The sequence below is a fragment of the Dendrobates tinctorius genome, unplaced genomic scaffold (assembly GCF_039654945.1).
Source record: "Dendrobates tinctorius isolate UK_male_01 unplaced genomic scaffold, ASM3965494v1 ptg000034l, whole genome shotgun sequence".
In the NCBI taxonomy this organism is placed as follows: domain Eukaryota; kingdom Metazoa; phylum Chordata; class Amphibia; order Anura; family Dendrobatidae; genus Dendrobates; species Dendrobates tinctorius.
This window is the reverse complement of record NW_027361702.1, coordinates 15,513,677-15,538,687: the sequence shown is the minus strand read 5'-3', so window position 1 is coordinate 15,538,687 and position 25,011 is coordinate 15,513,677. Positions and strand designations below refer to the sequence as shown.

The following is a 25,011-nucleotide window of genomic DNA, read 5'->3' as shown; positions in this document are numbered from 1 at the left end:
CCTTAAGGTGCGTCAAAGTTTGCATGAGCAGACGCATAAGTGGGATGCTCATGCTTAGGATGGCGTCGTCTGCGCTTACCAGCCGTGTGCATTCCTCAAAACACTGAAGGACTTTACAGAGGTCTTTCAGCTTCGACCACTGCACACCTGTCAACTCCATGTCTGCTCTCAAAGTGCCTGGCCGTGTATCCTCCCACAAATGCATTATGGCCTGCCTCTGCTCGCACAGCCGCTCCACCATGTGCAGGGTGGAGTTCCACCTTGTTGCAATGTCGATAATGAGGCGGTGGTTGGGAAGGTGGAGCAATCACTGCAGCTTCTGCATACGAACGGAGTGTACAGGCGACCGGCGGATGTGCGCGCACAGTCTTCGCACCTTCTGGAGCAGGGCTGTTAACTCCGGATAATTTTTGAGGAAGCACTGCACCACCAGGTTCAAGGTGTGAGCCAAGCAAGGTATGTGGCTGAGTTTTGAAAGGGCTATGGCTGCCACAAAATTACGGCCGTTATCACTAACTACCTTGCCTGCCTCAAGATGTACACTGCCCAGCCATGACTCAGTTTGTCGCTTCAAGTACTCGGCCAGCACCTCGGCGGTATGTCTGTCGCCCAAACACATCATCTGCAACACAGCCTGCTGACGCTTTCCACTAGCTGCTCGATAGGGGGACACATCGTGTGCAACAGTGGCAGCTGCAGATGGAGTGCTCGTACGACTGCGCTCTGTGGACGAGCTTTCGCTTCTGGAGGAGGAGGAGGAGGAGGAGGAGGGTGGAACGCCTACAGCCAACTGTTTCCTATACCGTGGGCTAGGCAGCACTGTCCCACCACCGCTGTCCCCTGTGGACCCTGCATCCACCACATTAACCCAGTGCGCAGTGATGGACACGTAACGGCCCTGGCCATGCCGACTGGACCATGCATCAGTAGTGAGGTGCACCTTTCCGCTCACTGACTGCTTGAGTGCATGGACAATGCGGTCTTTCACATGATGGTGGAGGGCTGGGATGGCTTTGCGAGAGAAGAAGTGGCGACTGGGTAGGTCATAGCGTGGTACTGCATAGGCCATGAGTTCGCGGAAAGCTGTGCTTTCCACCAACCGAAAGGGCATCATCTCAAACGAGATTAGTTTGGCAATGTGGGCGTTCAAACCCAGTGTACGCGGATGAGAGACTGAGTACTTTCTTGACCTACTCATAGTGTCTGGGAGGGTGAGCTGGACTTGAGAGCTGCATATGGTGGAAGTAGCGGTGGACAGGGCGGACTGAGAGAGGGTTGATGATGGTGATGGAGTTGGTGTTCTTTCTGATGGCCTAGAATCAGTCTTTCGTTGATATAACAGTGGGATTCCCTGACTGCTGTGGCCTTGCAACGACACCTCAACATTTGCTGCTGTGCTAACCGGTGGGCTTACAGTGGGGGAAACAATGTAGCGTTGCTGACTACCTTCGATGTGATCAGTTGCACATGTGGCACTTGAGGTTTGGTGTTGTGTCCACGCTTGCAAGTGCATGCTGGTTAAATGTCTAAGCATGCAACTGGTATTCAAATTTTTCAGATTTTTCCCTCGGCTAAAGGTCTTTGCGCACTTCTTACAGACAACCTTGGCCTGATCATGAGGATTTTGGTCAAAAAAGTGCCACACTGCACTCTTCCTACTTTGGCAGACATTTTGGGGCCTAGCACGCTGTGATCTTTTGACCCTCTGGACAAGCTGTCCAGCAACTCTTTTGATGTTTGGAACCTGTCTTTGGAGTGCTCCGGGCCTGCCAGATAACAGCTGTTGCGATGTCGATGTCTGCTGTGGATGCTCCTCATCTGAGCTATTGGAAGCAGCACCCTCTTCCCCCAATGGATGCCAATCTGGGTCAACAACTGGGTCATCCATCACCTCCTCTTCTATGTCATGTGCACCTTCCTCTGTGTCACCGTGTATGGTGGTATAGTGTGCGGGAAGGGGCACCTGAGTCTCATCAGGGTCAGAATCTGGCTCTGTACACTGCGAGGACAATGTAGTGCTCTGAGTGAATGTACCAGCAGAATCATCCATCAGCGGCTGTGCATCAGTGCACTCCATGTCAGATTCATCTTGGCCTGGATAATTCACCATTTGACTTGATAATCCAGGCATGGTATGTGAAAACAGCTCCATGGAGTAATCAGTAGTATGGCCTGCGTCATCCTTCAATCTTGGTTGGGGTGAAGGACACAAGGAAAGGTGTGGTTCATGAACATGAGCCTCCAATGACGACTCAGTGCTTTTACTTTTTACAACTGAAGAAGAGGAGGTGATAGAGCTTTAGGCTGAGTCAGCAATGTAAGACAAAACTTTTTCCTGATGCTCTGGCTTTAAAAGCGGTTTGCCAACTCCTAGAAAACTAAGCGTTCGAGGCCTTATGTAGCCAGACGATGACGCAGGGTCAGCACCTCCTGCATTCGGTCCTATTTTGCTCTTGCCACTACCATCAGATCCACCACCAACACCATCATTACCAGCTGCCAACCCCCGCCCAATTCCACGGCCTCTTCCACCAGCCTTCCTCATTTTTGGTAGAAATGTAGACAAAATCCAACAAACTATATAGTAATGTAAAACAAGGTACAAGGTGTCTATAGGGCAGGGGAGATTTTGAATTTCTGCACACACTTGTGGACAGTGGACTCTTTTGGATTGTGTGAGGCCCACTGATATCTGAGCGCTATGTGACAGGCTCGATGGCACTGCTGTGACAAAAGTGACTAGAGGATAAGGGAGATTTTGAATATCTGCACACACTTTTGGACACTGGACACTTTTGGATTGTGTGAGGCCCACTGATATCTGAGCGCTATGTGACAGGCTCGATGGCACAGCTGTGACAAAAGTGACTAGAGGATAAGGGAGATTTTGAATTTCTGCACACACTTTTGGACACTGGACACTTTTGGATTGTGTGAGGCCCACTGATATCTGAGCGCTATGTGACAGGCTCGATGGCACTGCTGTGACAAAAGTGACTAGAGGATAAGGGAGATTTTGAATATCTGCACACACTTTTGGACACTGGACACTTTTGGATTGTGTGAGGCCCACTGATATCTGAGCGCTATGTGACAGGCTCGATGGCACTGCTGTGACAAAAGTGACTAGAGGATAAGGGAGATTTTGAATATCTGCACACACTTTTGGACACTGGACACTTTTGGATTGTGTGAGGCCCACTGATATCTGAGCGCTATGTGACAGGCTCGATGGCACTGCTGTGACAAAAGTGACTAGAGGATAAGGGAGATTTTGAATATCTGCACACACTTTTGGACACTGGACACTTTTGGATTGTGTGAGGCCCACTGATATCTGAGCGCTATGTGACAGGCTCGATGGCACTGCTGTGACAAAAGTGACTAGAGGATAAGGGAGATTTTGAATATCTGCACACACTTTTGGACACTGGACACTTTTGGATTGTGTGAGGCCCACTGATATCTGAGCGCTATGTGACAGGCTCGATGGCACTGCTGTGACAAAAGTGACTAGAGGATAAGGGAGATTTTGAATATCTGCACACACTTTTGGACACTGGACACTTTTGGATTGTGTGAGGCCCACTGATATCTGAGCGCTATGTGACAGGCTCGATGGCACTGCTGTGACAAAAGTGACTAGAGGATAAGGGAGATTTTGAATATCTGCACACACTTTTGGACACTGGACACTTTTGGATTGTGTGAGGCCCACTGATATCTGAGCGCTATGTGACAGGCTCGATGGCACTGCTGTGACAAAAGTGACTAGAGGATAAGGGAGATTTTGAATATCTGCACACACTTTTGGACACTGGACACTTTTGGATTGTGTGAGGCCCACTGATATCTGAGCGCTATGTGACAGGCTCGATGGCACTGCTGTGACAAAAGTGACTAGAGGATAAGGGAGATTTTGAATATCTGCACACACTTTTGGACACTGGACACTTTTGGATTGTGTGAGGCCCACTGATATCTGAGCTCTATGTGACAGGATCGATGGCACAGCTGTGACAAAAGTGACTAGAGGATAAGGGAGATTTTGAATTTCTGCACACACTTGTGGACAGTGGACACTTTTGGATTGTGTGAGGCCCACTGATATCTGAGCGCTATGTGACAGGCTCGATGGCACTGCTGTGACAAAAGTGACTAGAGGATAAGGGAGATTTTGAATATCTGCACACACTTTTGGACACTGGACACTTTTGGATTGTGTGAGGCCCACTGATATCTGAGCGCTATGTGACAGGCTCGATGGCACTGCTGTGACAAAAGTGACTAGAGGATAAGGGAGATTTTGAATATCTGCACACACTTTTGGACACTGGACACTTTTGGATTGTGTGAGGCCCACTGTATCTGAGCGCTATGTGACAGGCTCGATGGCACTGCTGTGACAAAAGTGACTAGAGGATAAGGGAGATTTTGAATCTCTGCACACACTTTTGGACACTGGACACTTTTGGATTGTGTGAGGCCCAATGAATATCTGAGCGCTATGTGACAGGCTCGATGGCACAGCTGTGACAAAAGTGACTAGAGGATAAGGGAGATTGGATTGCTTTTAAAAAAGCAGTTTGCGGAGCAGTGGGTAAACAGCAATGCCAGCCTGTCAGGAAGCCTTAGAAGGCAGCCCAACAACCAACACCACTGATACACCACTATTTAGCCTCCCCTTGCACTGCACACACAGTGACTGGTGTGTTGTGCAGGCCAAATTGCTAGCAGCAGAAGCAGTTTTTTTTTCTTCTCAGCAGGACAAAAAAAAAAATTGGGATTGCTTTTAAAAAAGCAGTTTGCGGAGCAGTGGGTAAACAGCAATGCCAGCCTGTCAGGAAGCCTTAAAAGGCAGCCCAACAACCAACACCACTGATACACCACTATATAGCCTCCCCTTGCACTGCACACACAGTGACTGGTGTGTTGTGCAGGCCAAATCGCTAGCAGCAGAAGCAGTTTTTTTGTCTTCTTCCCTGCCTAACGCTCTCCCTACAGAATCAGCAGCAACCTCTCCCTATACTAAGATCGGCAGAAGTAAGATGGCGGTCGGCGTGCACGCCCTTTTATACCCCCTGTGACGCCCACCAAAGCAAGCCAATCACTTGCATGCCCTTCTGAAAGATGGTGGTGACCCGTGCCTATGTCATCACGTTGCCCACAGTGTCCGTGGATCCTGATTGGCTGAAAAAGAGCGCAAAACAAACTTTTGAAACGCGACTTTGGCGCGTAAGTCGCCGACCTCGTGGCCGACCTCATCCTAGGGTCGGGTTTCGTTTCATGAAACCCGACTTTGCCAAAAGTCGGCGACTTTTGAATTTTTTTGACCCGTTTCGCTCAACTCTAATGACGACCACTGGCTGACCAGCATCATCAATCCATGCTACAAAGGCAAATTAAACAACATCATGCCACAGGAGAACCTAGAGATAATATTGGCTAACAAACAAGCAACTCTGGTAAACAGGTTGCTTGAGGCTTTCCCAGCACAAAGCAGCGGTGCTGTTTCTCCCACGAGCTGTAGTGGGCACAATGGAAGAGGTGTTCATGGTGAACACAGCTGAAGTGGCGTTGGACACAGGGGTTTAATGACCATGTTGTGGAATGATTTCTCAAGTACCGCTCACACGATTGCTAATACTGCATCGATTAAAAGTGACAGGAAACAGCAGTTGTCAACTATGGTTACAAACTACTTCTCCTCCCATATCAATGTTCTCCCTCACAGGTCGTTCCCCTTTGACTATTGGGCCTCTAAACTGGATGCCTGGCCTGAATTGGCACAATATGCCTTACAGGAGCTCGCTTGCCCTGCTGCTAGTGTGTTATCTAAAAGAGTCTTCAGTGCTGCTGGATCAATCCTGACAGAAAAAAGGACCCATCTGTCTACCCAAAATGCTGATGATCTAACCTTCATTAAAATGAACCATGCATGGGTTGCAAAGGATTTTGTCTCACCTTCCCCTGATGACACATAGGTTCCCAGAAAACTGCCTCGCTTTTGTCCTCCTCTTCCTCGGACTTTCCCAATTCCGTCCTTTGCAGCAGCTGAATGTCCAGCCAACACATCAACATATGCCATTTTTTTAGACCTCCCTAAGTGGGCTGCCCACCCCCCCAATGGCTGGGGTCAACACCTGGCGTACCCGGGCAAGTGCCGTTGCTCTGAACAAGTGGATGGGCCCACTGATGACCGACGGTACTGGCACAGGGCCCCTCATAGTACAATACAGTGTCTCTAATGGTGGGGGTCCCACTTGCCGTCAGACACGCCAGCGTACTATGAGGGGCCCTGTGCCAGTACAGTCGACCACGAGTGTGCCCCCCCTGCTTGGTCATGGCCACAGCACTTGCAAGGTGCAATACTTACCTATCCCTACTCCACCGCTGTGTAGTCTAGGCAGTTAAATCCTTCACAGGACGGCCACTAGACATTTGGTGCATTGATCGATGATGGTTAAGATGTAGCTATGCCCTGTCCTGCTGGCCTCTACCTTCAGATGATCAATGGCTACCATTTGTAATGGACGTCAACTTACAAGCGGATGCAGGTGCTTTATGATCACCTTTCACAGTTGTGATAGTCATAGACATGTGACATTCCTGCCACCATTTTTCAATGTCTCCTATCATGTCAATTCAATAGAATCGCCTACGGCCTGTGGCTTCTGTCTTTTGCACTCCAAAATGACCAGACACATCATGATAGGCAGTGAGGACCATGTCTACATCTCTCCCTGTGATCACAGTTTGATGGAGACGAGTATCGGTGATGTGATCCACGCTACTGAGATAATGCAATCCTTTCTTCACAAAGAACAGTTTTCGCTGTCTCCACAGAAACAGTAATTGAGGGTCTGCATCGCCTCTGCAACATCTACCGGGAGGTTTCCCCGCGATGAGTAATTCCCAAATTTCTGCTAACACTCGACTCTCCGTCTGTACTTGTATCCATGTAGTTTGCAGTAGCGGAGAGTCTTGACTGGCTTACTGAGATTGAAATATATATGAAGATTTAAAAGTACCACAACTACCTTTCCCTTTTTCTACTTGTTAAATTCTGGTGTAATACATACTGAGCCTGTGAGTGTCTGTGTCTGACTCCGGAAGTATAGATGGAAATTTACAATTACCCCTAGACTGGATGCACCTGGTATGTGCAGATACAGTACCTTTGTTCCAAATTTTGTATTACAGTATCATCCATAGTGAGCGAGCGTGTGTGAGCATGTGTGGTTTGCGCCTTCTATATATATGGTGAACTGGAGATACCAATTTTTACTCTATACTCGATACAGCTTGTATCTCGTTATTCAGTAACTTTGTTTGACATTTAGTATTATGGTCAAATCCATACTGAGTAAGCATCTGAGACTGACTACGGGACTATGTATACAGAGATTTCAATTGTACCCTATAATATATATACTTGCTATCTTGTTATCCAGCACTTTTTTTACAACATTTTTTTATGGTCAAACCCAGACTGAGTGAGCGTCTGAGGGTGACTCCGGAAATATATACCGAGATTTCAAATTTGGCCAATACTGTATTCAGCTGTATGCTTGTGTTACATTACCCATTTACAGCTTTTCATATTTTTGTGTAATCCATACTGGGCCGGAGAGCGTTTGTGTCTGCCTCCTGAAATGTATACGGAGATTCAGAATGTTTTCACTATACTATATATACCTTGTATCTGGTGATACTGTACCCTTTTTCACCTTTTTATTTTATTGGGTAATCCATACTGAGCCTGTGAGCATCTGTGTATGACTCATGAAATATATACAGAGATTTACTGTTATCCCTAGACTGTATAGAGCTGTACGCTTCTGATACAATACCATATATCTTCTGGTATTTTGGGTCAATTTTCTAAAACATGAGGAAGTATGGTGGAAGAGGATGCAGACGTGGGCATGGGGCTCACCTGGTACTGATGGTGGTGGTGGTGCATCTGCTGGTAGTGCCAAAAACACAATAGCAGCTAAGGCAGGAGGTGTTGAGCCTGTGTCATGGTGTAGCTCTGGAAGGCCAGTAAGGCTCCGTTTTCTGGGAGTAAGTAGACTGCTTTTAAAGCCGGAGCATCAGGAACTGTTTTTGGCTTACTTTGCTGAAGCAGCCTCCAGCTCTATTGCCTCCTCTTCTGAAGTTTAAAAAAATGCAAGCACTGAGTCATAAGTGTAGGCTTCTGGTCAGGAGCAACCACTTTCCTTGTGTCCTTCACCCACACCAAAAGTGAAGGATGCGGCAGCACACACTTCAGATTACTCCATGGAGCTCTTTTCACATACCATGCCTGGGTTAATTAAAAATGGGGCCCATCATATACTGGAGCATTCCAAATGGGGGACATCAGACACTGGAGCAGCATTTACGGGGCCCTTTATACACTGGAGCATTACAAATGGAGCCCATTATATATTGATCATTATTAGGGCCCATCATACACTGGAGCATCATCCATGAGGCCCATCATATACTGGAACATTCCAAATGGGGGACATCAGACACTGGAGCAGCATTTACGGGGCCCATTATACACTGGAGAATTAGAAATGGAGCCCATTATATGTGGAGCATTATTTGGGCCCATAACACACTGGAGCATCGTCCATGGGGACCATCATATACTGTAGCATTATCTGGAGCTCATCATATACTGTATGGAACATTATATGTTGCCAATTATTCTGTATGGAGAAATATATGGGGCTCATTATTCTGTATGGCGCACAATGTGGTGGCCATAATACTGTATGGAGTGATACACTGTCCTTTTTTTGAGCTATTGTAAAATTTAAAATAGATCAGTCATGTCATGTAAGCAGTGAAGTATTTGTCATTGCACTATACCTATATAGTGTTGTATAGGAGCATCATGAGTTGTGGTATGTGTTAAAGGGGCGCACAGACACTCTTTGTCCCAGGGCACACGAAAACCTGGAGCCAGCCCTAGCCCCCCCCACAACTTTAGCCTAATAACCCCGTTTTCAATGCGTAACTATTATTATGAAGTAAATTAAGGTTGAAAAGCTTCAGTAATAAGAATTGATGTTTTTGGCATTGAAATGGGCACTGTAGGTTTGTTTACTGTCCTCCACTCCCTGCCGACTTTCCTTCCCCATTGACTTGCATTGGGTTTCGTGTTTCAGTCGGCCTCCGACTTTTCCCAATAGTCGGCCGATTTCGTTCGACCCGACTTAAAAGTCAGGTTTCATGAAACCCATCTTGACCCGAAAAAAGGAAAAGTCACTCATCTCTAGCTACCAGTAACGTGGAAGCCACCTATATTTTTTTGTGGATTGAGTGGAAGCTTTTATTGGGAACATTTTACACAACGTGTGGTACCACAGTTATCTGGCGCTCTACGCTGACCACTTACTTTGGGGTTTCCATCTAAATCCCTGAATGACGTGATTCAGATGAAACACTGAAACCCCTGATGGATCCATTCACTATAGTGAGGCAGCAGAGATACTCTGGTCTCTGTCTGGCCTCTGTTCCGCAGTGTCCTTTTCAGATGTGCACAAAACTGTGACTGATGGCAATTTTATGCAGTCCTAAAAAGACAGACACTGTTGGTTCACAGGTCAGATTTACACGGAAACTCCGATGTAAGCGCTTAGCACAGAGCGCAGGAAAAATGTGCGCCAAGCCTTACTGTGATCTTTGGGAGGCAGAATGAAAAAATGAACAGCATGTGAAGAATTGTTTTTATTTATTTTTTATGTTGTTCTTCATGTGGTATAAGTGATTAGGCAACTTTATTCTTCGGGTCAGTGCGATTAGAGCGATATCAGATTTATATCGGGGTTTTATGTTTGGCTGCTGTCACACACTAAGGCTAGTTTCACATTAGCGTTTTTTTGCGCAGCGCATCGGGCGCATAAAAAACGCAAAGAAAAACGCAAAACAAATGCGCGTTTTTTTAACGTCATGCGCACGCTGATGTGTAAAAAAAATGCAGCGTTGTTTGCGTTTTACATGCGTTTTTTGCATGCGTTGGCGTTTTTTATGCGCATGCGTTTTTAAGTGTGACGTTTTTTCCATTGTCTAGAGAACATTCTAGACTTGTTTAACTCAAAAACGCATGCGCAAAAAAACGCAAGCGTGCGCAAGACCATGCGCACGCATGCGTTCCCATAGGCTCCAATGTGGCGTTTTTGCGCATTCCGTGCGCAAGCGTGCGCATGCGTTTTTTTGACGAGACAGGGCGGAACCAAAAATGCAACATGTTGCGTCTGGCGCGCCTGGCGCAAAAGACAAAAAAACGCATGCGCACGAAAACGCAAGTATGCGCAAGACCATGCGCACGTCATGTTAAGTATAGGTGCGCAGTGCGCATGCGCACGGGTGCGCACGATGCGCTGCGCACAAAAGCGCTAATGTGAAACCAGCCTAAAAGGTGCTTTTTATTGAGAAAACAAGTTTTTTTTGCGTCACCACATTTTGAGAGCTATAATTTTTTTATATTTTGGCTGACAGAGTAATGTGAGGGCTTGTTTTTTGCGAGACAAGCTGACGTTTCTATTGGTACCATTTTCGGGCATATGCCATTTTTTGATCGCTTTCTATTCATATTTTTGGGAGCCAGAATGAACAAAAACCAGCAATTCCGGAATTACTTTTTATTTTTTATACCCTTCCGGTCAGTATGATTACAGCGATACCTCATTTATATTTTTTTTATGTTTTTGGCGCTTTTACACAATAAAATCTATTTTATAGAAAAAATAATTATTTTTGCATCACTTTATTCTTAGAGCTATAACTTTTTTATCTTTCTGCTGATGGAGCTGTGTGGCAGCTTGTTTTTTGCGAAACAAGATGACATTTTTAGTGCTACCATTTTTATTTACATGTCTTTTTGATCACATTTTATTGCACTTTTTGTTTGGCGGTTTGACAATAAAGCATTGTTTTTGCCTCTTTTTTATTTTTTTTACGGTGTTCACTGAAGGGGTTAACTAGTGGAATACTTTTATAGAGCGGGTCGTTATAGATGCAGCGATACCAAATGTGTGTACTTTTATTGTTTTTTTTATTTGCATTAATATATGTATTGTTAAAAAAATTTTTTATTTTTTTTCTTTATTTGGGGATTTAAAAAAAAATATTTTAACACATTATAATTTTTTTAACTTTATTACATTGTCTCAGTATGGGATATTACTATATTGCATCAGATCAATGATCTGATACTCTGCACTGCAGAATATCAGACCAGGATCTGACAGGCAGGGAAGGAGGCATGCCGACAGGCGCTCACAAGCCACCTTCCCTGCAGGATCTGGAAGGACCCCACAGCCATCAGAGGGTTTAAATGCCCATGATTGATGCTAGCACTGATCGTGGGCATTGCTGCGGGGTGTCAGCTGTCACATACATTTGACACACACAAGTGATCGCCGCAGCGCTCAGTGTGAGGCCACGCGATCGCGTCACCGTACTAGTACTGCTCTGGGCACAAATGTACCTCCCGCAGAGCAGTACTGGTACGGTGCATGTGCATATTATAAGCTTCTTTTTAATTGGACTGCCAGTAGCATGCTTCCCCGTGGATTGCCAGCTTGATCCAAGATCAAACTAAAAGGTTTTCATCAGTGGCATTTGTAGCGTACACTACTGGGGCAGATATTTTGGAGCTGTGGGGGTACTGTGCCCCATGCTCTGTGGGTGAAGTTTATAAACTGCTTCTGTGGGGTACTGAGCTCCACTCTTTGTGGGTGAATTGTTTAACTGAATTGGCAGTAGCATGCCTCAGTCTCTGTGAGGGCACTGATAAAATGTTTGTTATTCAATTACTTCCTATTTTACTATGATTGCTATAGAGACAGAACCCACTTAAGTCATTTCCCTATTCATGTTTGTTTGTAGGGCAATTATTCTGCTCTTACCTACATTTTTCTTCCTTTTGCAGTCCATTAGCCCTTACTCAATCCATGTTGCAGCCATTTTACAGCATTGAAGTTCAGGTCCCCATTGACTTATGTTCTGCCTTCTTCCACGTATGACGCTGTGTGGATTCCAACATATGGCTAAACCCTACATCCACTCCCAGTAAAAAGACTGTATGGGTGCTTAATTCTATGTTTATTGAGATGATGATGAACCAAGTAACGGAGAGCAACAATGGTGGATGATATCGGATGATATAGTGGATGAGATCGGATGATATAGTAGAGGATGATATTGGGTAAAAACTACTAAGAAATAGACAGTACAGTATATCAGTCCTGGCAGATAACAAAAACAACAGTGGTAATACAGGGTGCTATTACATCAGTAACAGGAGCATTACAGAGGTTGCACAGTATGACACATAATGCACTTTTAAGAGGGATATGTTATGAATGGGGCACCAAGGAAAAAAAAAAAGCACAACAAGCTAAGTCACATAAAACCAGAGAGGTTGGTAACTATGCAGATTGCAGATCCCTGATCTTACAACACAACTAGCAGTAACTGTGGAGCATGCCTACGATGTTCCTAGATGCCTCGTCACGGCTGGAGGACTAAATAAGCCTAAAGCAAGAAAAGGGAAAACTAACTGCCCCAGAGCAGACCCCAAAGGAATAGATAGCCCCCACACATGTATTGACGGTGAAACAAGATGAAGGCACAAACACAGACAGGAAAATAGGCTGAGCAAATGATGGGGCCCAAACTAACTAGACAGGAAAGGAAAGGAAAGACACTGCCTGCAACCTGCAAAAAAAGCTACAAAAATCATGTCCAACACTTCTGATAGCAAAATTAACCCTGAAGTCACTAGACTTCTCCCACTATATCAGCACTCTGAAATATTCTGAGACAGAGCAAAAAGAGACTGAACTAGTAAGGGACAAAAAGCCGATTTTGCAAAATACTGATAAATAAGAGTGGAAATTCAGCACAGCCCACAGCAGGGGCTGGCTGACAACACCAAAAAACTGAATAGACCAACAAAATAAAGTGTGAACATTAGCAGAAAAAAACTTAGCTTTAGGTGACTGGAACAGAGCTGAAAACCAAGAGCTGACAAGCCAGAAAGAATCACCAGCAACTGAATAGGGCATCGGCTGTCTTAAATCCAATCTGAGACTCCTGAGATCCAATAGTCATCCTCATTCTCAGGTGGCAGATTTCCCCCTATCAAATCAGCCTCTCTACCTCCTGTTACCACCAGAGGGAGTCTGGAAGGAGAACTCACATCTGGTGAACCAGAGAATGAACTCGGGGCCCTTGAGGAGGGGTTACCGAACCCTCATCCACACCACCAGGCCGATCAGGATGGGCCCGGTGAAAGGCACGTACCAATCTATTGGCATGAATATCGGAGGCAGAGACCCAAGAATTATCCTCCTGACAATAACCCTTCCATTTGACCAAATACTGGAGTCTCCGTCTGATCAAACGAGAATCCAATATTTTCTCTACCTCATTTTCCACATTGCCTTCAGCCAACACAGGGTCAGGAGGTGCTGCCATAGGAACCACTGGCTCAACAAACCTCTTCAACAGAGATTTGTGAAATACGTTATGGATCTTGAACGTAACTGCAAGAGCCAATCGAAACGAAACAGGATTAAGAATTTCCAAAATCTTATAAGGACCAATAAATCTTGCTTAAATTTAGGAGATGCAACCGTCATAGGAATATTCTTAGACGACAACCAAACCATATCACCCACTTTAAACAGGGGACCAATAGTCCTATGCCGGTTGGAAAATCGCTGGGCCTTTTCCTGAGAGAGTGACAACTTATCCACCACTTGGTCCCATATCTGCTGCATTCTCTTAACCACAGTGTCCACACCTGGGCAGGATGAAGATTCCACTTGCCCTGAAGAGAATCGAAGATGAAACCCAAAATTACAGAAAAAGGGTGACATCAAAGTGGCAGAACTAGCTCTATTGTTCAGTGCGAATTCGGCCAAGGGCAAAAATGAGACCCAATCATCCTGATCAGCAGATATAAAATATCTCAAATAAGACTCCAAAGTCTGGTTTGTTCTCTCAGTCTGTCCATTGGTCTGGGGATGAAACGCGGAGGAGAAGGATAACTGAATTCCCAGATTGGAACAAAAGGCTTTCCAGAATCTGGAAACAAACTGGACTCCACTGTCGGACACAATATTCTCAGGAATCCCATGTAACCGAACCACCTGTTGTAAAAACAAGGGCACCAACCCAGCGGACGAAGACAACTTTGGGAGTGGTACAAGATGGACCATCTTTGAAAATCTATCACAAATCACCCAGATAACAGTCATTCTCTGAGAGTCAGGAAGATCAGAAATAAAATCCATTGAGATATGGGTCCATGGCCTCTTGGGCACCGGCAAGGGCATCAGCAACCCACTAGAACGAGAACAGGGTTTAGACTGAGAACAAGTCCCACAGGACTGTACAAAATTCCTGACGTCACGAGATAAGGCAGGCCACCAAAAGGACCGACTCACCAAATCTCTGGTACCAAAAATACCTGGATGACCAGCCAATGCGGAGCAATGAATTTCAGACATCACTCTCTTTCTCCACTGGTCAGGAACATACAATTTTCCCATAGGGCAACGCTCAGGTTTATCCTCCTGAAATTTCTCCAGGGCGCATCTCAAATTGGGTGAAATGGCAGAAAGAACTACCCCCTCACCTAGGATGGTAGTAGGCTCGGTCACACTAAGAGAATCGGCAAAGAAACTCCTAGAAAGGGCGTCTGCCTTAACATTCTTAGTGCCCGGAAGAAAAGAGACCACAAATTAAAATGCGTGAAAAACAAGGCCCATCTAGCCTGTCTAGGATTCAAACGTTTGGCCGACTCCAGATAAATCAAATTCTTGTGATCGGTGAGGACCACAACTTGATGTCTAGCTCCCTCCAATCAATGTCTCCACTCCTCAAATGCCCACTTCATGGCCAACAACTCCTGATTCCTCACGTCATAGTTGCATTCAGATGGGGAGAACTTTTGAGAAAAGAAGGCACAGGGATTCATCTTAGAAGTCACAGGGTCTTTTTGGGACAAAACAGCTCCTGCACCAATCTCAGAAGCATCTGCCTCCACCTGAAATGGAAGTGAGACATCAGGTTGCCATAAAGCTGGAGCTGAAGTAAATCTCTGCTTAAGCTCCTGAAATGCTGAAATAGCCTCAGGAGACCAATTCAGCACATCAGCGCCCTTCTTGGTCAGATCAGTCAGTGGTTTCACAATACCAGAAAAATTACCTATAAATTTTACGATAGAAATTAGCAAAACCCAAAAACTTCTGGAGGGCCTTCAAAGAAGTAGGCTGAACCCAATCATAAATGGCCTGTACCTTGGCCGGGTCCATTTCAATAGTCGATGGAGATAAGATAAATCCCAAAAATGAAAGAGGTATTTCGATCCCTTAGCAAACAGGGAATTTTCCCTCAAAATCCGGAACACAGTCCGGACGTGTTCCACATGAGAATCCCAATCACTAGAAAAGATCAAAATATCATCCAGATAGATGATCAAAAACTTATCCACAAAGTCACAGAAAATATCATTCATAAAGGACTGGAAGACAGAAGGGGCATTAGTGAGCCCAAAAGGCATCACCAGGTACTCAAAATGTCCCTCCGGAGTATTAAACGCCGTCTTCCATTCATCCCCGTGCTTGATGCAAGTAAGATTATATGCCCCCCTGAGGTCAACCTTAGTTAACCAGCAGGCACTCTTAACTCTGGAGAATAAATCAGACATCAGAGGTAACGGGTACTGATATTTAACCGTCATCTTGTTAAGGGAACGATAATCAATACACGGTCTTAATGAACCATCTTTCTTGGCCACAAAAAAAAAACCAGCACCTAAAGGTGACGAGGATGGTCTAATATGACCCTTCTCCAATGACTCCTTAATATAGAATCGCATAGCATCATGTTCAGGTACTGATAAGTTGAAAAGCCGACTCTTGGGAAATTTACACCCAGGCATCAACTCAATTGCACAGTCATAACTCCTATGAGGAGGCAAAGACGCAGACTTGCTCTCACTAAATGAACCAGAAAAATTGGCTAGATAATCAGGAATATCATGAGACTGAGGAGAGGTGGAGAAAACAGGAGCGTCCCTAAGAACACACTGACAACCCCAACTCATCACAGACCCAGATTTCCAATCCAAAACTGGATTATGAGTTTGCAACCTAGGAAAACCCAGAACAATAGTATCATGCAGATTATGCAACACCAAAAATTTACAATTTTCTTGGTGGTCTGGGGCAACTCGCATTGTCACCTGGGTCCAAAACTGAGGTTTATGCTCTGCCAAAGGAGTAGCATCAATACCCCTCAAAGGAATAGGCATCCGCAGCGGCGTCATGGAAAAACCACAACGTTTAGCAAAGTCCAAATCCATCAGATTCAACGCTGCTCCTGAATCCACAAAAGCCTTCATGGAAAACGTGGATAAGGAGCAGATCAGAGTAATTGACAAAAGAAACTTAGGCTGTATACTGCCCACAGCAAATGTGTGTGCAAAACGTTTCTCTCATTTTGGGCAGACAGAAATAATATGAGAGGCTTCTCCACAGAAAAAACACAGCTTATTACGCCTTCTAAACTCCTGACGTTGCGCCCTAGACAAAACCCCATCACATTGCATAGGTTCAGATGTTTGTTCAAAAGGTGGCAGCGCCTCCCGTGTAGTTTTACGTTCACGTAAACGCCGATCAACTTGAATGGCTAATGGCATAGAATCATCCAGACCAGAGGGAACAGGAAATCCCACCATAACATCTTTTACAGTCTCTGATAAACCCTTCCGAAAGAGAGCTGCCAATGCACTATCATTCCATGTAGTAAGGACCGCCCACTTTCGGAATTTTTGACAGTATAACTCTGCAGAATCCTGACCCTGGTTTAATGCCAACAGGGTTCTCTCAGCTTGATCAACAGCATTAGGTTCATCATACAACAACCCCAAGGCTTGAAAAAATGCATCTACATTAGTCAGAATAGGATTTTCAGGTGTCAGAGAAAAAGCCCAATCCTGGGGATTGCCGCGCAGCAAGGAGATGACAATTTTAACCTGCTGCACAGAGCTCCCCGATGAGTTAGGCTTCAAGGCCAGAAATAATTTACAATTATTTTTTAAATTCAGAAATTTAGACCGATCCCCAGAAAACACATCAGGAGTAGGGATCTTAGGTTCAGCAGCATGTGACTGAATGAGGTAGGTGGAAATTCCCTGCACTTCAGCAGCGAGCTGCTCCACACAAGCAGACAATTGCTTAATCTCCATTAGGAAAAAAGAAAAAAAAATCCTCCTACGGCCCCAGACAAAAAAGAGGAAAAAATATAAAAAAAAAAATTCTGACACTTATTTTTTTTTTTAACAACTTTTTCCTGCTTTTGAGTACCCTAGAATCTGCGGTATGGCTGTTGATTCTGTTATGAATGGGTCACCGAGGAGAAAAAAGCACAACAAGCTAAGTCACAGAAAACCAGAGAGGTTGGTAACTATGCAGATTGCAGATCCCTGATCTTACAACACATCTAGCAGTAGCCATGGAGCGTGCCTACGATGTTCCTAGACGCCTCGTCACGGCCGGAGGACTAAATAAGCCTAAAGCAAGAAAAGGGAAAACTAACTGTCCCAGAGCAGACCCCAAAGGAATAGATAGCCCCCACACATGTATTGATGGTGAAACAAGATGAAGGCACAAACACAGGCAGGAAAATAGGCTGAGCAAATGATGGGACCCAAACTAACTAGACAGGAAAGGAAAGGAAAGACACTGTCTGCAACCTGCAAAAAACCCTACAAAAATCATGCCCAACATTTCTGATAGCAAAATTAACCCTGAAGTCACTAGACTTCTCCCACTATATCAGCACTCTGAAATATTCTGAGACAGAGCAAAAAGAGACCGAACTAGTAAGGGATAAAAAGCCAATTGGCAAAATACTGATAAATAAGACTGGAAATTCAGCACAGCCCCCAGCAGAGGCTGGCTGACCACACCAAAAAACTGAATAGACCAACAAAATCAAGTGTGAACATTAGCAGAAAAACTTAGCTTTAGATGACTGGAACAGAGCTGAAAACCAAGAGCTGACAAGCCAGAAGGAATCACCAGCAACTGAATAGGGCATCAGCTGTCTTAAATCCAATCTGAGACTCCTGAGATCCAATCGTCATCCTCATTCTCAGGTGGCAGATTTCCACCGATCAAATCATCCTCTCTACCTCCTGTTACCACCAGAGGGAGTCTGGAAGGAGAACTCACAACTGGTGAACCAGAGAATGAACTCACAACAGGGATATCTACAGCAAACTTAGGCTGAAAGCATTGCATTACCCTAAACAAGAAATGCATCTATCTACATGCAGTGCAAAGAGCATTACAACTAGCTAGAAAATACATTGCATCATATACCTCTCTCACAAGACACTGCACGGGGGCTGCATGATGGCTAGCTTACACAGATACATAGCACAAACACATAACTGTATTGAACCCTCACCAGAATCCGTTTGACAGAAGCAGTGATTTTTAGGGAAAGCCAGGAACACGTGTGTGTAACTCAGAGATCCAGGGAGAAAATGGCTACAAGTTCTCTAATCCCGGGGAAACTGAAGGGGCGGTTCTAATCAGAGCAAGATGTATAAGGGAAAGGATCCTAAATCCAGGAACAGGAAAAAAGAACAGCTATGACATCTAATGGTCATAGCTGGTACAGCACTTACTTGCTGCACATGAAAGGGCAGAACAACTTATATTGGATTCAGTTTTAAGGGTCAAGTTCGAATCCTAAACCGAACTGACTGAACCCGGCGCACCCGAACATCCACGGGTTTGCTCATCCATAGCTGCTAAGACTGAAACTTGTATTTTTGTGCCAGATGCCACCCATTTTGGGAAATCTTATATGTCCCCGAAACTCTATAATATCTGAGATGAGTGGAGTACATACATGTTCTTAATTAAGTCTTAGAGGATTGAAGACTGAACGTGTTTTTCATCTCACTATAGAAACAAAATAGGGTAATACTTTGCTATCACAATTAGTAGGGTGCAATTTGCTGATATCATTAATAAGTTGCACTCCTCTGGCACTATTAATTGGGGTGCAAAATGTCGCATAAATTAATCAACATTAAGTTCTGCCTTTAGCTCTTGTAAGCATGAAGTTACACAGGGTCATTATGCTTGTATTTATCTTTGATGTGTAATTTGTTTAATTATACAATGTTTTGCAGTTTTTATTATACTGGCGTTTTATACATGCATAAATGCTAAATGAGCTATATCCAGGGGGATCACAAGAAAACTCTTCTGCCTTTAGTAACCACAGTTTTATACTATATTATATTAACAATTCATGTTCTTAGAACATGGGGAACTGAGATAAGGGCCGTTTTTTTGTTTTAATAACAGTAAGGTTGTGTAAAGAGGTATTCCCATATTATGCTTTTATGGCATAGCCACTAGAGTCAGTGCAAATAGATTTGCAGTATCCAGTCAATCGGCCATGTTATATTCTGTAATTACTGAATGAGAGGCCTACCTCCCAGCTCTTCTATTAACTTGCTGACTGGCCTCAAGCATTAAGTTAGAAGTGCGGCCAGGCCGACTAAAGAAGAATCCTGGGGATTCCGGAAAGTAGGAGGTGATTGTCAGGGCTCTATTAAGTGACCACAGATTTCTGACGTGGCTGGTGGACCCACTTTTGCGAATCGATTCGCACCAACTCTAATAGCTTCAATATATACTATAAATGTATAGCAGATGCAGATCCTGCCAATGAGACCATATCTATTTAGACAGCAGATGGTGATGGTGAAGTGGTCATATTTCCCATTTATCTGTTATTTCAATTCTAACCACCCCTCCACTTAAAGTAGCTCGTGAGAGTGCCCCATTTTGGAGACAAATGCAGATATTATTAGTGGATATGCCTTTAATATACTACATGAGAAGATCTTTTTAAATGTCCACTACAAATAATTGATTGATCATACTGTTATGTAATGTTAACAGAACATTTCTGTATTCACTCTAGGAACTTCCTCCAGTATCATTGAACTGCTGTAATTGCAAGTTCTCTACAGTGCCCCAGGATTTGCCTACACATACCATAAGATTAGACCTTAGTTTTAACCCACTCAGGAGTCTTCACAAGAAGAACTTCTTCCATATGTCAAAGCTTGAACTTCTAGACCTTACAAGGTGAGCGTTCCACCAAATCCTCCAAAGTGGTTTGTGAAGGCTTTTGTGCCTATATTTCTTTGTAATATAATTGTATACTTTGTGTATCCATCTTTATAGGTGCAGTATAACCTCAATTGAAGATCATGCTTTCTTTGGTCTTGAGAATTTGCATACATTACTCCTCACTGGAAACCCGATAGGATTGTGGTCTCCACTAGCATTTTCAGGCCTTGATTCCTTACATCGACTTGTTGTTGTTGAAACATCTCTTACTTCACTATCAAAGCTTCCTGTGGCTCAACTTATCTCGCTAAAGGAGCTGAATGTTGCCAAGAATTTGCTGAAGAGTTTGTACCTGCCCATTTATGTGTCTTCCCTGAACGCTCTGGACCTCCGTGCAAATCAGATTATTGACATAAAAGAAAATGATCTAGAGAACATACGGAATATAAATCTTTCCAATTTTTCACTCATATTATCACAGAACCATATAGACCACATTGATCCTGGTGCCTTTACATTAATTTCTTTACGTATGTTACATTTAAAAGACTGTTTTTCTAATGCGGATATTATGAAAAGGAGCTTTAATGCCATGTATGGACTTCATGTTGAGACTGTAGTGATTGGCCATTACAGAAACTCTCTAACAAAGATTTCAGTAGAAAGTGAACATTTTGAAGAATTATGCGGAATGAAAATTAAGGAGTTGGCAATAAGTGGTATGCACTTTTCTAAAGAAAATATCTTCTGCGAATGTTTTAGAAACATCACATCTCTCCGTGTGATAAATACAGATTTACATTTTTTGTACTTTAAATCTGTAGCCTCCAACCTTCAAAAGATTGAAGTAAAAAAAAGTTTTCTCAGTAAAATGCCTTCGATAGTCATCTCAAAGCTTGAAAAACTGAAAGAGATTCGGATAACACAAAATGAGCAGCTTTCCTATTTCTCAGACTCAATAGAAGCCCCTAACCTTGAATTATTGGACTTGAGTGGGAATAAACTAAATATTGACCCTTGTTGCACTTTGATTTCTAATGGGGTACCTTTTCTTAAACACCTAAACCTCAGTTACAATCCTCAGATATTCCTGAGCAGTATGTTTCTAAACATGTCTCATCTCCGTGTACTGGATCTCAGTCACACACAGCTGACCAACGTAGGCTCATATCCAATCTTTTACCTTATGGAAAGACTAATTTACCTTGATCTGTCATACACATCATGCCATTTTTCTATTCAATGCTCTTTTTGTGGCCTGAAGAGTGTAGAAGTGCTTAAAGTAGCCCATACTACCTTTGATACTAATATCCTTGCTTCTGTATTTGCAAACTTGACTGAGCTCCGCTTACTGGATGTGTCATCTTGTGGACTGAAGAATATTCCCGTTGAAACATTTGCCAGTCTTAAATTTTTGCAAACATTAGACCTCAGTAAGAACAACCTGCTAGAACTCCAACCACCAATGCTCAGCCCATTAACAGCACTCACGATATTAAATGTGAGTTCCAACAGATTCCAGAGTTTCTCTGAAGAAGCCACTAAATTTCTATCCAAAAATTTGAAAAATGTGGACCTATCACATAATCCATATGACTGTTCTTGTCATCAGAAGACATTTCTCCTGTGGGTACATGCGCAAAGCAGCAGAGGATTGAAATTCAGTAAAAATCTAAAATGTAGTACCCCAGAATCTCTCAAGGATATGCAGCTTAGTGAAGTGAACTTAAACTGTGATTTGATTATTTATGTTGGTTTGGGAATTTTTGCAATAATAATAGTCATTGCTGGGGGCATATTTTATTGTTATAAACAAAAGTATTTTTACCTTTGCTATTTATTACAAACTGATAAAAATGAAAATTATGAAAAGGAATATGATGCATTTGTTATCCATTCCAGCTTAGATGAAGAATGGGTAAAAGAGCAATTAGTTCCCAAATTAGAAGATGGTAATCCACGCTTTCAATTATGCCTACATTACAGAGATTTTATACCAGGCATGCCCATCACTACCAATATCGTGAATGAAGGCATTCGAAGAAGCAGAAAAGCTTTAATTATCCTGTCTCAAAACTTTATTGAGAGCAAATGGTGCAGCTTTGAATTTGAGATGGTCATGTCCTGGCAGTTCTTGGAAAGCCAATGTGGAATCATCATTATTCTCCTGGAGGCAGTTAATATGGCTCATCTTAGACATATGCTTGGACTAAACAAATACATTCGCAAGAACACTTACTTGAAGTGGGTGGATGGATACGTAGAGAGAAGAATATTTTGGATACGCTTAAGAGAAGCTTTACAGCATGGGGATAAAAAGACAAAAGGCAATCACCAGGTAGATGTTGATGGAGAACTGTTTGAGAACCAGAAAAAACACAACAAAATGTACGAATAGGGGAAAAACTGTAATTTGGGGGTAAAATGGACTTATGCACAATCCAATTAATGAATGCATTTTTCTATTCTTATTGGTGTTTTTCCAATTCAGAAAGTTGATGGTTCCCATGTGTCAAAGAAACACTTCAATCAAAATTTTTATCATCTTAGCTTATTGTCGTCATCCTAATATATAGCACTGTGTACTTACAATTGCTTATTTTGCCTTTCTACCCAGATAATTTTTCTCTTTTCCATTAGGTTTATCACCACATGATTTAAAACTGACAGGATGAATCCTTCTAAGCTCTATGTAGAATCAGGAGGTCGATTTTCCCTGCATGACTCATTAGTCAATGAAAAAGTCCCTAGCAAGGGGAGGAGGAGCAGCTGGGTCAGGAAATGAAGAGGGGAGTAATAAATGCAGGGAAAAAAAGACTTCCTGCTTCTACATAGAGCAAAGAAAACAGAAGAATTATCTGGGTAGAAAGGCAAAATGAGCAATTATAAGTACACAGTGCCATATAATATGATGACTGTAATATAGTATATTAAGAGGATAAAAACTTTGATGGGAGGAGGAGGAGGAGGAGAAGGAGAAATGGAAGGGGAGCTTCTGTAATGTTTGGTTAAATTATAAGTAAAATTGCACTAATTAAGGGATTATATTTTATATATTTTAGGTATGAGCTATGATACTTGAAATCGGGCTTGAATTATCCATGTATGTACTATATTGTATATATTATAGTTAAAAGTTGCGATACTAAGCATTGGGCCCAATTTATCCAAGACTTTACGCAAAAATTTTGGAGAAAAGTAATACCATCAAATGTCACAATTTGATTTGCAAAAAATTGTTGCAATTTTTGCTGTTTTTTCTCCAGTTTTGTCCATTTTCTCCAAAGTTGACGCAACTAATATAGGATGGGGCATGACAAAGCCCACACAGATAATTCAATCAAATTTACGACACTGACGTCACTGACTGGAGTAACATTTCTAAATTTCTGGTGAAGATGCATGCTGCTTGTAAGCTATGCCTAATTTACTAAATGTTGTGTGCCTCTTAATGAATTAGGCGCATCTTACTGCAGCGGTCTTTTCATTAAGGCTGGCGTACAAAACGTCAACCTTAATGAATCGGGCCAATTGTTTTTACAAAAGATAGCACTGTTTTGGGAAAATGCATAGCCATTATTCTTTAATCTTTGTCAATTTAACTATTGGGCTGATTCACCAAACTGTTTTCACCAGAATTCTTAAGTAAAAATGTCACAAATTGTTTGCTCAACTCATATTTTAGTATTTTTATCGTAGTCCAACCCCACCTTTATTTAGTGGGCAAAGTTTCAGTGGAAAAGAGTATGGCAGTGCAAAAAGTGGTTTAAATCATGACAGAATTGTACTTTTGAGAAAAAATTGGGGGGGAACAATACAAGCGCATTAAGGCGTTATTCATAGAATCATGACCAGTTTGGATGATAACACGATATTGCACTGCGCTGCTGTAATAAAGAATCCTTGGGACCAAGATAAATTTGAGAGGATGTTGTAGACCTCTTTGATGTAGTCCTTTTTATTCAGAATGACAATCCCTCCTCCTTTGTCAGCTGACCTGATAACTATGTTGTGGATGTTCTGAAGGGATTTAATAGCAGTTTTTTTTTTGTTTTGTTCTTTGTGAGATTATGATGAGCTTTCTTAGTTTTTCCACATTTGTGTAATGTGCGTTGCACATTGCTTGCATGGACTTCTATGATCTCACTATTACGAAGCATACAAGACACCTCCACTGCCGTATTTGTCGAACCAGAATTGATAGACCTTGTGATGAGCCGACTTGTTGACTTCAATATTTTGCCTGGATGTCTACCTCTTGGCTTTTGAAAGGATAGATAGATTTTATTTGACATTTTTCCAATTGTCATGGCACTCACATTTTGCAGTTTGACAATTTTCTTGGCTGAGGGATCGCTTTCGATAAGCTGGACGATGCTTTTTCTTTTTTCTTGGGAAATCTTCTTGGCTGCTTCTCAATTTAAATCAACCTAATAATACACTGAGTTATTATGGAATGTGAAAACAGGCTGTAATTTGTATTATACAGGAAAAAAAATTTTTTTCCACCACCAGGAGCAAAACAGTAAAAATGCAGTGACATAACAAGAATCTGCATAACTAATCATATGCTAAATATTTGCAAGTTGAATTTATGTATGAGATAGCCAAGATGATTGTCTATAAAATGATGGTCACCTCACATTCGAACCAGTAGTGGATGGTGAGATATGGAGCCTGAAAGTCAAAAATTCAAAACATTGTTACCCTTTTGCTCATCAGTGTATGGTGATGTGGCAGTGCTCTCCTGGTACTGAGCACTTATAGGGCTCAAGATATAAATCCAGATGCTGCTCCACAGGTTGGGTGATCCAGCATTGAAATGAATAGT

General features: G+C 43.0%; 1 protein-coding gene across 1 annotated transcript in view; it reads left to right on the top strand.

The window, feature by feature from the left end:
- TLR4 (toll like receptor 4) overlaps positions 1-23,998 on the top strand; it is a 116,162-nt gene extending 92,164 nt beyond the window's left edge. The window contains exons 2-3 of the mRNA XM_073573123.1: positions 20,029-20,195; positions 20,295-23,998. Of these exons, the coding sequence (XP_073429224.1) occupies positions 20,029-20,195; positions 20,295-22,578 (2,451 nt within the window). The 3' untranslated portion in view covers positions 22,579-23,998. The remainder of the gene's footprint in view (positions 1-20,028; positions 20,196-20,294) is intronic.
- Positions 23,999-25,011: the final 1,013 nt, after the last annotated feature.